This window comes from Simochromis diagramma, unplaced genomic scaffold (genome assembly GCF_900408965.1).
Source record: "Simochromis diagramma unplaced genomic scaffold, fSimDia1.1 OVJJ01000618.1, whole genome shotgun sequence".
In the NCBI taxonomy this organism is placed as follows: Eukaryota; Metazoa; Chordata; class Actinopteri; order Cichliformes; family Cichlidae; genus Simochromis; species Simochromis diagramma.
This window is the reverse complement of record NW_024387423.1, coordinates 1,113,086-1,128,198: the sequence shown is the minus strand read 5'-3', so window position 1 is coordinate 1,128,198 and position 15,113 is coordinate 1,113,086. Positions and strand designations below refer to the sequence as shown.

The 15,113-nt window shown below is 41.7% G+C and overlaps 1 protein-coding gene across 2 annotated transcripts in view; it reads left to right on the top strand.

The window, feature by feature from the left end:
- Window positions 1-15,113, top strand: part of LOC120722304 (low-density lipoprotein receptor class A domain-containing protein 4-like) — a 246,493-nt gene that overhangs the window by 80,586 nt on the left and 150,794 nt on the right. For both annotated transcript variants that reach the window (XM_040013253.1, XM_040013252.1), the window contains one exon: window positions 2,487-3,274. In XM_040013253.1, coding sequence (XP_039869187.1) covers window positions 3,235-3,274 — 40 coding nt within the window. In that variant the 5' untranslated portion in view covers window positions 2,487-3,234. The remainder of the gene's footprint in view (window positions 1-2,486; window positions 3,275-15,113) is intronic.

Below are 15,113 nucleotides of genomic sequence, written 5' to 3'. Positions count from 1 at the left end.
TAAGACAAAGATCGGCGCTGGTACATTAAAGCCGAAACCTGATAGAAGCCTGTACCGGAGACAACAGCTACAAATAAGGCGCTATTTGTGTGTGTGTGTGTGTGTTTCTTTGGGTATTTTTCAGTAACAAACACTTGGTTTCCTGTGTCCCGTGGTGTTTGTTCTCTGCTCTGACTTGGAAGTCCTACAGCTGGATAAATCCAAAGATAAGACAGGAGACCAGGAGTTGTCCTTAAATGACCAGAGAACAAACATCCACCTGGAGCCATATTTTCCACTGCCTGCCAGGACAGCCTGTTGTCCTCAGATGACCCAGCAAACAAACAAACAGACAGACAGACAGACAGATAACGATTCTACTCCTGGTTGTAGTAGTACAGACAGACCGACAGTCAGTGGGGTCAGGCTGCACTGACTTTCACATGTTTTCAGGAGCTGTCTGGAAAAAAAGAAGAAAACTTTGATAAAAAGAACTTTCTTCAGTCCTGCTGAAAACCCATTAAGGGTTTATACAACACAATTACTTTATATGCCATAAAATACTCTATAGATTCTGCTCCTGGACTTTTGAATAGGCCGCATGCTATTGTAATTCCTCCATCAGAATATGATGGTACAGTCTATCCACAACGCTACACAATAATGCCCCTATTACTACTGGAAGAGGCGCACATTGTGGAAAAACCCACTTTCTAATTTCTGTTTCCTTTCATTGGTTCAGCTCACAGAAAAATAACTTTGGAAACAGTCTGCCTTTAGAAAAAGCAAATAAATTCAGACTTTTTTTCTTGTTGAGTATAATAAATAAGTCAGTTTTGCTGAACTCATAGGGTAGCTGGGTTACTGTTACACGAGTATGTCAGATGATATTTATCACTTAGGTCATTTTTTAAACATCGAGGTCTTAGGGCCAGGACGGGTCCTCGGTGTTTATTAAGAGAGGTCCGACAGTCAAAAGGGTCTTCTGATTGTTGAAAATACGTCCTTTAATCCTAAATTTAGTTCTTTTTGTTCCTTTTAACTTTAGTCTTGGTGTAGCGGTTTACACTCTCACCTAAAAAGTTAGAAAATGTTTGATCCCAGGACACAAATCCCACTGGGATCCCATCAGAGCTACCAGCTGTGGCGACCCATGGGTCATTTCATTTTCGGTCCTCTCAATCAGAGGAGCTCTTTGATTGGCTGACCACTCTGAAAATAAGGATGGCTAACTTCGACCCTCTGGAATTTTTTCAAACTGTTACTCAGACAAGAAATCGTCTCCTAGAATCACATGTTTTTCTGCGGGAGCCTGGAGAGACTCGGGACACTGGTGTTGTTTAGTCACCAGGAGGCAAAGTGATGAGTCACCTGCAAGGCACATAATGAAGTGTTTAACCCCCCCCTTACGTCACAGTGGCCCCGTTCTCGCCTCCACTTTTCCATTCGCCAGCCTACAAGCTGTTTGTGTACCCTGACCGTGATAAGGCTTGGTAAGAACAGGCGAATGGAGCTGAGATAAGACTGAGATCTGTCATATCTTTCCAAAACCTCAGACAGGGCGTGTGTTTGTTTACCGTCTGTCTGCTTTTTTTTCACCATCAAATTCCTTCCCTCCTTCTCTGGTCCCATGTCATTTCTTCTCTTGAACTTCTTTAAACCTGCGTCTCTTCATCTTATATTTGATTTCTTCCTCCTTTGTATCTCCCCCTCCCGTCTCATCTTTCCTTTGTCATTTTCACCGCTTTTTCCTAGCTCAACTTCCTGTGGGTTGCCTCCCTCCTTTATGTTTTGAGCATAGCTTTTCCTCCTCTGCGATTTCCCCTTTTCCTTCGCCCATCGTACCCCTTCCCCGTGTGCGCTGCATCACTCCCGCACCCTCATTTTACTGTCTGAACGAGGAGAAAATGGCTCGATCTGTTTTACACTGTTTTTCCCTTTTCTCCAGTCGTCCCTACCCCACCTTCCTCCTCCTCCTCCTCTCTCCCTCTCCTCTTTTCTGGGTTTTTATTCCGTTCCCAGACACAAAAAAGCAGCACTTGGCACTTTTGAAATGTAAATAAAGTTTTGTTGTTCCCTCAGCCGTAGCCTCCTCCAGCCCTGTTTATCAGGCAGACTTCAAAGTGGCACACTGACATGTGGCTCTATCTCTCCCTTGCTCTGTGAAATAGGGTCACAGGCGGCGCTTGGCTTTCACAAAAACTTTTCCCTTTCATGTCAGAACCTAGTGGGTGAGAGGAACTAAAGGGGGCCATGCCAGCCAGCCACCCACCCGCTATCCAAACTGAGACACACATTGCACCTCATCCACTGCGATGTGTGTGTGTGTGTGTGTGAATGTGGATGAGAAGTCTGTGTTCGCTTTTCTCAGCTGGTCATTGCAGCAGTTAGCCCTGCCCATGTTTTGCTTGGGTGTATCCGTTTCACTCGTTGTTTCTGGTATCTCATGAATTTAGTCACTTAGTTGCTCACTCTCTGTCTCCCTCTTTCTCTCTCGTCTCTTTTAGCCGTGGTGCCAGTGTGAGAGCGCCCGAGTAGCCCCTGCTGAGCTTGGGACTGCAGCAACAGGACAAAACACATAAGAGGAAGAAAAATACAAAGGGGGAGTAAGCCGGCAAAGGAGCAAGGAGAATCAGAGGAGACGGCATGTTGGTTAAAGTTGAGTTTAAAAGGCAAGCCCGACTCTAGAGGAGAGACATATTGATTCACCCTCTCAGCTCACAGAAGGTAAAGAGGCAGAGTTGCTCATCCGTAGGTTGAAAGATTGACAGACAGCCAAGAATTCAGGGTATTGGTCATGACTGCGGGCCTGCTGCTGGGAGGATAGAGATCAGATTAATAGCATCTACAACGCAGCCTCCATCCTGGTCTAACCCCATCTCTAAACAACCCGTCGATCTCTCCCCCTCAGCCATCACTGTAGTCCACAAAGTCCACTGTGACAAGAGAGCTGAACCCTCATACGGGCTAGTTTACCAGGCTGCAGCGTCCTGTGAGAACAAAGAGTGACCTCACGAGCTGTCGCTGGAGCAGGGAAGAGACACTCACCCGCCGCGGGGCTTTAGAGACGGCGGCCTTTTAACCAAGCACATGGGCTGTTGATGAAGAAAGATGGCAGTGAGACTGACAGGCGCCACCCCTTCCTCTCGGCCACCCTCCCTCCCCCCAGCGGCCGTGGCTCGGACCGGTTAAGGTTGGTCTGTTGGCATCCATCGCAGCATCTGCAGCAGCTGGCAGAGCGTGGGAAGGAGCAGTATGCAGGAAACTGATGTACCGGCCACGAATGCCTTCAAAGGTAAACACATACAATGGACAGTGGTCTGTGTGTGTGTGTGCATGTGTGTGCGTGCGCGTGTGTGCGTGTGTGCGTGCGTGCGTGCGTGTGTGCGTGTGCGTGCGTGTGTCAGCCTGCGTTAAAGAAATTACTGACAGTGCCCTGTCAGGTCAGAAACACTGTCAGTACAGCTGGAATCTTTAACACAAAACGGACTTTGGTTGTGAATCACAATATTTTTCAACAATCAGGTTCAAAGTAAAGTTTTCTATAACAAGCATAATGATTTTCAATCATTTCAATCATTTTTAAATCTGCTAGATACTCGATAGTACATACTACTTGTAAGAGGAGGATGTAGAGGATATGCTGTTTATACGAAAATTCATTGTGTGACTACATGCAGTGTTCAAATCTTAAGAGCTCCACTTTTAATTAGGGATCAGTCTGGTTTCTTGAAATATGATTTTTAGTTGGTGGTAGTTAAGTTCTGAGGTGGTGAAAGATCAGCTGTTGTGTCTACATGCATGGCCATCCTGAACCCAAACAGGTTCAAGAGGTAATCCCATGTAATCATGTTACATTAAAAAAAAATCAGCTTCCATGTGTTTAAATGTATTAGATACCATCTGCTGTTTCATGTTGCAACTGATTGGTCACAAGCAGCATCTATAAAAGTTCAGCTTCTTCTTATAACACAGTGGAGCAACCAAAATTTTGCATGAGATGTCGATGAGATGGCAAAATTACATAAAAGGATTTTGATCATATTAAACTGCATGTATTAAATCGTATTAAATTTGCCCAATTTTTAGAGATTTTTACTAAGTCTGGCGCTCGGAGATCTTGAGGTTCTGTTCGGGGTTATAGGCTCACTAACTGTAAGGATAAATGCTCTCCTGCTCTCCAAACAACATGTGGAACTCTGAACTTACATCCTGAATGGCATCATTTCAAACAGTTTTTAAAGAAGGGTCAGTCATGGATGCTTCTCGTGTTACACTGCTTTGCAAATCATCTTAGGCTATCCATGCTGATATTTATTCCTTTACAAATAAAACATTAACTCTAGTTCTATAATTTGGCAAAACCTCAAAAGAATAAGTCTTGTGTGATTAATGTTTTCTGTGCATAAGTGTTTGTGTTATTTCTTAAGAAGGAAACCCCACTGAATTTGAAATTCTGAATAGAAACCCCACTGATTTGAAACCTTGCACAGACTGAGAGGGGTCTGAGTTATTTTGCTGTTGAAAAGGGCCGGCCAATTGTTGAGGATGATAAGACTGCACCACCAACTGTCAGCACCACACTTTGTAGTCTGATTTTGTGGTATTGCTAAATGCAGTGATAAATCATACTGCATTGATACATGTTTCATGTCCAAAAAGACAACATTGTTTCTGTGCATCCACTTGACTCAATCTCCCAAAGCTGGTAGATCATGTGACAGAAAGAAAGAACAAACTGGCTCTTGGATGGAAGAGGCAAAACAGGATCATGAAGTGAAGATCTGTCATCTTTACAGCTTTACAGTCTATACAATGAAAGTTGAATGAAGAAAATAAGGATACATGACTGAAATGAGGAGTAGTGTCTGGGATGATCAGGATACAAATTCAAATTAAATTCAGTTCAATTCAGTTTTATTTATATATCACCAAATCACAACAACCATGCACTATATTGTATGGCAAACACCCTAAAATAATACAGAACTTGCACTTGGAGACAGTGGGGAGGAAAAACATCCGTTTAACAGGAAATAAACTCGATTGAACCAGCCTCAGCTGTCAGCTATCTTTTCAGCAAAAGAGGACACACAGACAGATGTTGCAGTTTATTCCAGCTGATTGGACATCTGCTGAGGTTGAAGCTGGATGGAGCTATGTTGAAAGTACACATTTTATGAACCACTTCATGAGGTCGTCACCTGAAATGGTTTCCCAACACTCTTGGAGGAGTTCCCAGAGATGCTGAGCACTTGTTGGCCTTTTGCTTCACTCTGAGGTCCATCTCATCCCAAACCATCTTGATTGGTTTTAGGTCAGATGACTGTGGAGGCCAGGCCATCTGGCTCAGCACTCCATCACTCTCCTTCTTGGTTAAATAGCCCTTACACAGCCTGGAGGTGTGTTTGGGGTCATTGTCCTGTTGAAAAATAAATGATGCTCCAACTAAACACAAACTGAATGGGATGGCATGTTGCTGCAAGATGCTGTGGTAGCCACAGGTGTTGTTAACTTGCGATTTCTGAGGCTGGTGACTTGGATGAATTTATCCAGCACAGGATAAATTCATCAAATTCATCAGACTGTCCTGGCAGCAGCAGAGGTGACTCTTGGTCTTCCTTTCCTGGGGTGGTCCTCATGTGAGCCAGTTTGATGGTTTTTGTGACTGCACTTGGGGACGCATTCAAAGTTTTTGCAATTTTCTGGACTGACTGATCATCAGTTCTTAAAGTAATGATGGACTGTCGTTTCTCTTTACTTGGCTGATTGGTTCTTGCCATAATATGAATTCCAACAGTTGCCAAACAGGGCTGTCAGCTGTGTACCAACCTGACTTCTGCACAACCCAACTCCACAAATGAACCCTGAAAAGGTACACCTGTGATGTGAAAACCATTTCAGGTGACCACATCATGAAGCTCATTAAGAGAAGGCCAAGGGTTTGCAGTGCTGTCAACAAAGCAAAGGGCGGCTACTTTGAGGAACCTAAAATCTAAAACATTTTGTTCTTTGCTACATATTTCCATATATCTTGCTTCATACATTCAATGTCTTCAGTTTGTATCTACAATGTAAAAAGTAGTAAAAATAAAGAAAAACCATGAAATGAGAGTGTCCAAACTGACAGGCGTAAACTGAGGCGTCCAAACTGACAAACTGTATATAAATTGTCGCGAGTTCAAATATTGAAGGAGGGCACAAAACAACACTGGTCCAGAAGAGTTAAGTCAAACAATGATTTATTGAGCACACACGTGGGAAGATGTATACTGCAACACCAGCATTGATCTTCTCCGAAGAGCTCAATTCAGAATGGTTTCATTCATCAGGGTTACGCCCCCTCATGCGTCACAAATGAACATAATATGCATCAGTTACAGTAAATGGTCAATCTTAAGCCCCTAAAATTAGACAGAGAAGTTCCTCTTTCTATCACACCTTCCATACAAGGCAATAAACTTCAAGCCCTATGAGTCTCTGAGGGCTGGTTGTTGACTCCGGTCATCTGTTACCAAGTAGACTAAAATGCAGTTAGAAGCTAAATGAGTTAAGGCCTCAGGCCTGGCACATTTCTAGATTATATGTGTATTGTAAGCATGTATGCTGTTATCCTTCTATGCTCTAGTCTCTAACACAATAGATTGTGAAGACGTCGCGCTTCACAAAGCTTAAGACCCTCTGTAGACTAAGCAACAACTCTTAATGAGCACAAATACTATGCAATGTGTATGAAATACTTCTGGCCGTACCTGTAATAAAAGTTAACATAGTGGAAGGATCCTTAAATGAACATCTTCAATAAACAACTCTTAATGCAATATCAATACTGTAAGAAATATTATTAATAGAATAATGCTATAAAGAATGTTATTAATGCAATTGTAGTAATGCAGGTTATACTGTAGCAATAAAATAATTTCCTCTATTTCCACAAAATATAATATGAAAGAATACATCACTTCTGTACTCTCGCACTCCAAGCGCTTTAAACAGCATCTCAGCCATTTTTTCTACATCTAAGTGCTTTCTGTCTACCACTCACACTCTAGTGAACCCATTGGGAACAACTCGAGGTTAATATCTTGCCCAAGGATACTTTGGCATGCAGAGTGGAGCAGTTGGGGAATCGAACCACCAACCTTTCACCAACCAAACCACCCCGATTGATTTGAGTGATTTGAGTCTGATTTAATGATGATTCAGTTAACATTTTCTTTCAGCAACCATCCTGTCACATTATGAACAACTAAAGAGAATTATTTGTAGGTGAGGTTATGAATAATATTGAAAATTTCATACATGGTTCAAATCAAGGTCAAGGTCAAGGTAACTTTATTTATACCCATAGGCAAGGTAAATGCCTATGGGTATAAATGCACCTGACCGCAGTGGAGTCACAGCCTGGAGAGATTTCAGACACAACACACTTACACGCATTACCCTCTTTGCAATTAAACAATTGTCTATTCTTTGCTGACTTATCTCTTCATGCCCGTGTATGCAAGTGTGTTTATGTGAGCATCTATTACTTCTGTGACATTTATGAGAGAAATCAGACAGGTCATATTCTTTGAGGCGAAGACTTTAGTGTGCTGCAGAGAGAAAAGCAGTGGTCTGTGGAAATAATAGGCGCTGCGCTGCCCACATCATTCACCTCTGTCGACTTGAGCTGAACGCCTTCTCATTAAAACGTAATCACTGGCTCCAGTTATTATTGTTGTAACTGAAGTTGTATGCAGGCCTGCAGGACACGAGCAGTTTTTCCCAAATTCAGGTTCAGGTGATTGAAAACCGACAAACACTGGTGGTGTGAGTGGTTCTGAACACGTGACATCCCGACTCCCTATAGTGAGATCACAAGAGGAGTCTAAAACACAGTAAAATGGTATGATCCAGACATAATGAACCATATACAATTTAAAAGAATAAGGCTCTATTTCTTTTAATGAAATCTACCAGAGCAACAGTTTTAGCAGAATTATCACAGTCAATGGATGAAAAAAAGAGTGAAGAATGGAGAAGTGTAGCACTGAGTCACACACTCGCTTCATTTTCTTTGTTCCTCCCATATGGTGAGTTTTACAGTATCATCATAAGTTTTAATCCTCTCCTTTCTCGTTGTTTTTAAGCACTTCATGTTATTGCTGCACACCTGTCCTTTTCTGCTATGAGACAACTCACTGCCATTTGCCAGTCTTTTTGTGCTGCTGCTTCTCACTCATTACTGGAGGCTTCAGCTCTCACAAAGACAAAAACGAAAACAGATGTGAGCCTCAGTCATAGTTTTTCAAAGAATATTAAGCGAGCGATTGAATTGGCTTCTATAGAGGAGTGTAGTGCGTGCTTATGTTACAGGTGTAGTGTTGCCGGGCAGACTGCAGAGCTGAACTTGTGAGGCTCTTTAAAATGCAGTGGCGTATTGATTTCATTTCATTGTTTAATTAGCTGTAGTTGCAGACTTTGGCTTCACTGTGTGGACAGGAACACTGTTAACAAGTGAAAAACTTAATTTCAAATACAATATTTGTTACTTTTTATGCTTTATATTATTAGCAGGGGGGATAATCAAAACACAGCAAATGTTTGCAATAATGAGGTTAGCAACTAACTCAAAAGCTGACCTAAACACTAAATTTCAAACAGCTACTTCTGATGTTGGTGGATATTATTATTATGGTAATCTCAGCAACGTTGCTATGAGGACAGAAGCTCCGCCCAGATGTTGTTCAAACCCTCTATTTGCAAGGGACAGCCAATCAGAAGAAAGATGTCTTAAATTGGAGCCCTCAGCTGAATGCTTCCATTCTGCTTATGCAGCGAGCTAAACATAAATGGCTTCAGTGACCACTCAGGAGACCGTGTCACAGAACTTTTCCTGATTGTACCATTTGTAATATTTTCATTCTTGTAAAACTGTAATACCAGAAACAGAGTAAGGTGCACTTAGTATCCATACAGATACATAAATGTTAGTATCCATACAGATACATAAATGTTACATTCAATATTGTTATCATATGTAAACAACCAATACAATATCACAACATCAACAATAAACGGACATAGAATGCCAAATAGTGTAGCGAATGCCATACACCGCTATGTTTTTTCATGCTAACGGGCAAAACAAAGCATCAACAGCTATCTCACACCAGTAGTGTAACAAACTCTATAAACACAAAGAAAGGTCATCACTTCATTGGACAAGGTACTAATTCATTCCACCAAACTTACAGGTTATGCATTCCCAAACGCATTAGAAACAGGAATTGTCAGAGACACAAAACACCTGGTCAACCCTGCTGAGTGCTAGGAGCAAAAACTCCTACTCACCCCTTACCAGGAGCTTCTGCTGTTGACCCACTAGATGCCAGGCTTTTGCCACGAGCAGGCCAGGAATAAACATATTTGGTGACACATCTATTTAATTACTTACAGCACGAATGACTATGACCCGCCCCATAACAAATTTATAACATACCTGAGAAATAATCTGAGGGGCAGAATAGAGCTCAAATGGCCTGTTTCATTCAATAGTGGTTAATGTAATAACCTTAGTTAATATACCAGCATTGCGTATAAGATGCATAAGAATTTTTTTTTATTTAGGACTCATTCAAAATTATTTCATTAGAGGCAAAGAATAAATAAGAGCACTTAGAGTGCAGCTTTCTCGGAAGGGTAAAGGCTGCACTAAAACTTTGATGTTTTATGAAGTTTTTATTATAACATGCTGATGTTGGACCTTTGACCTTTTAAAATTATATGTCTAAGCCATATGATTGGAGTAGATTTAGATGAAATCTTCTGTAAGCTTACAAAAACTTGAGATTTTAAGATATATTTATGCAGTTTTTGATTTTGCAAAACTTTAATGTTGAACAGCGCTCTCCCTTTCATATTATATATATTACACTTGTAGTTTTTAAAAAAAATTTTCTAGGTCAACTTTGACCTTGGGCACTAACAATGAAGGTCAAGGTCATATATTAGGTACTTGTGTTCCCAGGGGCCTAGGCTATTGTTGTGAGGTTTGAATATAATCCATAAAATATTGTAGGTAATAGAAAGTTTTTACAGATTTTCCCATTTACTCTGAACTTGACCGTGAGCCAATTTTCACTAAACTTAACTCAGCTCGAGCTGTTATTGGTATCTACCATCGCACAAAATTTGAGCATGATACCTTGAAAACTGTCGACATTAGACTGCTAACAGACAGATTACATACTCTGTCCCTTTGGAGGGGAGGAAAATGTGGTACTGGAAGTGAATATAACAGGATTAGATCTCAGTTCTGTGCTCTCTGGTTAAATAAGCATGTTCTTTGATAAACAGAACATAGACCAAGTCACATGGCAGCAACTCACCGCATTTAGACATTGAGAAGATGATCTGCTGCTGCAGTTCAAGCTATTTGAGAAAGAAAGGGGATTTAAGGGACTTTGAATGTGGAATAGTTGGTGGTGCCAGATGGGTTGATTTCAGCATTTCAGAAAAACTCCTCAAATCTGCAGCAACTGTGTGATGCTATCATGTCAATTTGGACAAAAAACCTCTGAGAAATGTTTCCAGCCTCCTGTTGAATCTGTGCTATGAAGAATTAGAACAGTTCTGAAGACAAAACGGGTCCAATCTGTATTAGCAAGGTTTGCCTAATAAAGTGGACGGTATGTGGCTTTTGAGATTTTTTTTTTTAAACCACTGGCTCATTATGACTCATATCTTTATTATCATGTGTTGTCATATGTTCAAATCCTCTTTTTATGAGGTCAGCCAATCAGAAGGAAGTTGGCTCAAAGGGAGGAGTCAGGGAGCTAAAGTAGTAGGTTTCAGAGAGTGATGAAGTGGGCCGAGGAGATGCAGGGGGGCCAGTGCAAGATTAAAAATAATTATTTTCAACTTTACATTATGTGCAGAAATTCTAGCAGAGGCGCTGATTAAAATAAGGCATTAGGAAGGAGCAGAACAGGTCCCTCTTAAAATAAAACCAATCTGTTGTTAATATTCCCATCAGGATCAAATCTGATTAAGTTTTCACCTACTGGCAAAATCAGGTTCATTAGTCAGTGTCAGCATGTTAGGGTGCGCATGCTGACCATCACAAACTAAGGTGGCTAGCATAATAAACCCTAACATGAAGCAGAAATGATCAGGAGCATCGTTCAGGCTCCTTAGGATTTGGCAGGTCTAAGTGCAGTTGTGTCTAAGTGAAGCAGTCCTCTGTGTTGTTTGTACAGTACATACGAACACACAGCTCGTTCAGACATACTTATGCAGAGAACACACCTGTGAATGTGACTGATGACATTTCCAAGAGAACTGTGTCTTTTCTTTTTTGTGTCTCCTCCTAGTTTTGGGTTTTAAAGCAGCTGCATCGAATTTCACATTCTGCCGCTTTCTCTTTGATTGCTGGGCTTTTTTTCTTTTCTTTTTTTTTTGGTGGTGTCCCGCTATGTTTCCATCGGCAATGTTAACCGGAGCACACACAGGACTGTGCCTCCTCCACTCACCACTGATTTGTCAAAGCAATTTGATTTGCAGCTGAAGTCGGCTCGCTGGCTTAAACAACCGAGAACACGGAGCGACTGACAGAACCTTTATTTTCAGGAAGATGGCATCTCCGGGACAGACATCCCACTCTGTGAGCTTATAGAAAACCACACTGAAGGACTGACTGAGTCACTGACAGATTGACTTATAACTCAGCTGGCTGTTCTCCGTTCTTCCCCACGAGTTAATTAAACTGAACACAGAGCCTAGCGGGGTTGGCATGCAGTGTGTGTGCTGTGTAGTTAAGATTTTGATTAATGCACTGGCCTCAAATCTACACACACAACCTCACACTGGCTTGTCCACGCATATGTGCGCGCTCTTTTTGCTCCTGTTGTTAGAGTAGTCAAGTGCTGCATATACAGAGCGATCGCTCCAGAGCCGAGCCTTCTCTCTGCGCTCAAAGCACATGTATTACATAATTCATCAGCTGTGTGTATGGGTGTGCTTGTCTGGGTTTGTTCTGGTCAGTCTCCGCCAAGGCCCTGAGGGGGTGAAGAGGGGAATGAAGTCATCGAGCGGTAGTAAACAAACGCGCCAACATTCAGATGCAGGCAGACACCGGTGGTCGATAGCTGCAAGGCTAACGTAAGGTTTTGTTTACCACCGAGGGTTTGTGTCAGGTAAAACGCACACAAACACACAGGCAGGTTTGTGCTTCTGTCTTTCTGAGGACACTCACTGACATAATGCGTCCCTTGTCTCTTCGCCCTAACCTTAAACATCACAGCTCAGTGTCTGACCTCGGTATTCACTCTAATTACCCTTTAAAGCCGTGTCTCAGTGTCAGAACGTGGCAGGAGATCTAGAAACGTCCTCGCTCCGAGCATCTGGAGCCCACGTCGGTTATAACAGATATTACACGTACAAGTACACACTTAAATCTTCTGCTCGATTTCCACGTTGAGTTTCTTACTCTGTGTGTTGCAGTCTGCGTGAAATAAGGAGAGTGCTGCTCGGGCAGATGCAGACCAAGGCCATGTTACCAACACTGGGAAATAACTTTTTAATCGCTTCTCACTATTACCGTTCACCTGGTTTCCCCTTGGTTGTTTCATCTTTGAGCCTATCTGTCAGTGTTTGTCCTTCTGTCTACAGTACTTTTATTTTTTAAAATCTTCTTGCTGTCTGCTCTCTGCTTCAGCCAAGACAATCCGTTGATAGCTGACTTAAATTTTTTAATTAGGGTGCATGTACATTTACCCATGTCTTCCTCAACTGCTTCTATCTATCCCTATCTGATATCCGATTGGTGGACAGAGAAGGAGTTGACATTAAATGTTTAAAACTTTAGCCATCTATACTTTTATGTTCACATTGTGTGGAAGGAAACTGTCCTCCTATAAAAACAATCCGATTGGTTGTTTAGGTGAGCAGTTTTTTATAAGTAACCTCCAGGGCCATGTGAGACGGTAGTTGGCAGATGTCCCAAAGCAACTTACAGTATACATTTAGTGTAAGTGACTGTCTTTTGTCCTGTTAGCAATTAAAATGTAAAAAAGGAAATGAAGCATAATTATTATAGTCACCCGTGGAGGAGGTTGGGGTCGATGGTTAGGTTGACAAAACACTGGATGTGGGAGCCAGAGATGGACTACAAACATTTACGATGAACTGATTCATACATGGAAATTCTACATTATATTCCCATGTACAAATGATAAAAATCTACCTTTACCTTTGTTGCACTGATTCTTCTGCACTCCATACAGTCAGTCACAAACGTGCTCAAGCTGACCGAGGCCTTCCCGTTCTTCTTACACCTTTTGCATCTAGCGAACAGAAAGAAATTCTTTACAGGAAACAAATAAGATGACATCTTTTGTAAACTCAGGTGGTGTCGACTCCAGGATGGACTTGCTTGTAATTCTGCTAGGACGCAATGTGAGTGCAACTTTCATGCTTCTAAAAACCTGGGGGGGGGGGGGGGGGGAATGACGTGTCTATTCATCCTCCTCAGAAAAGAGGGAGAAGAGAAGCAATGTCCCCTCAGAGGAACCAAAAGATAACAGTAATGGTGCCTTCCAAAAGTGGGAAAATCCCACTAAAACTAACCTATGTCATTTTTTTTCCCACCTACATTTTCTAACACTCCTTTTGCGTCTGTCAGTATAAAGAGGGGCAATACTGCAGAGTCACTCTGAGTCCCGACCGCCCTCTCTCTAATTCATCCTCGCTGTCATCTGCCTTTCTGCATTTGACACATTTTCTCACTCTCTCTCCCTCAGTGGTCACCTTCTTCTGTCCATCTCCATTTATCTCACTCTGGCTGTCATCTCCACCCTCCTCCCTCCTCTGCTCCGTTTCTTGCTGTGTGATCTCAAACCACAAGAATCACTGATATGTTATTGACCCTGAAAAACAACGACATCACAGAGCTTGTCCAATCAGTGAGTGTTTCAAGACTTGAAATAAAAACGTTTCTCCCCACTACAAAAATTCAGCAAATCTCCCATTTCAACAACATGAATAAATGTTAGTATACACAGTAATGTTAGCCACTTAACTATTAGCAGCACTATTACCCCAAATACCTTATTAGCGTAGCATTACTAACTGTGTTGTAATTGTGAGCAGAAAAATGCCCTTTTTATTTCTAATAGTTTCAGACTGTTCAAGCTAAAACATGATGTTAACAGCTGAAAGCTAATCAATGAATTGATAGTAAGACAGATCCGCACAGGAAGAGGATAAGAGAGCAGGAAATATAAGCGTTGCAAAGTGTTCTGGTCCTATGTTGAAGTTCTCTCAGCTTTGATGTGAGGTATTAAACTGCCTACCCAATGAAGCAAAGTGTGTCTCTGACTGACATATGACATGGTAGTAAACACATTAGAGGTTTACTGGAGCCTGGGAAGTCCTGTACGCCACCAGCTCTCAGTTATAAAGCATGTGGGGGAGGTTTTAAGCTCACAAACGTTCTGAATTTCTGTAGTTGTGTTGTTACATTATTATGAGACATTTGTGACATAGTCAAAGAAAATAAAGGCCATAATTAAGTCAGCATACATGATGCATTAAAGCCCTGTTTTTTAACTTTGATGATATGTTCTGGGGTGCTGACTGGAAACACTGGTCTGCTGCTACCAGTTGATAGTCTTAATATCAGAATTTTTCTGGTTTTCTTGTATGTTGTCTTCTAATGACCAACCAAGGCTTGGATGATAAGGTGAAATGTTCCTTCAGCTTTCTAAGCACTACTTCTGAGGCAACTTAAGTCAAACTGGAGCTGAATACAGATACACTAACAGTGTATCTGTTTCTTTGAAAAAGCAAATTTCCCAGAGACAATTATCAACGTCTTTAGGCTTCGTACAGTTTAGCTCGCCAGTTTGAAGGTTTAATTTCATCTCTGTAAAGAGAGCTCGTTACAGAGAAGTAAAGAGGAAAAGAAATGGACCCTGTGGGACCCCACAGGTGACTTGGAGCCGTTAATAAAAACGCCTGTTTAGAGATGAGTATTGTAGCGCTGTGGAGTAAAGGATTTAGCCTGCGTCTCCTCTAACCCTGTGTGCAGTGGTCAGAGAACTCGTTATAATAGATACAACAGTAGCATGTGCCTCAAAGATGTCTTTGAG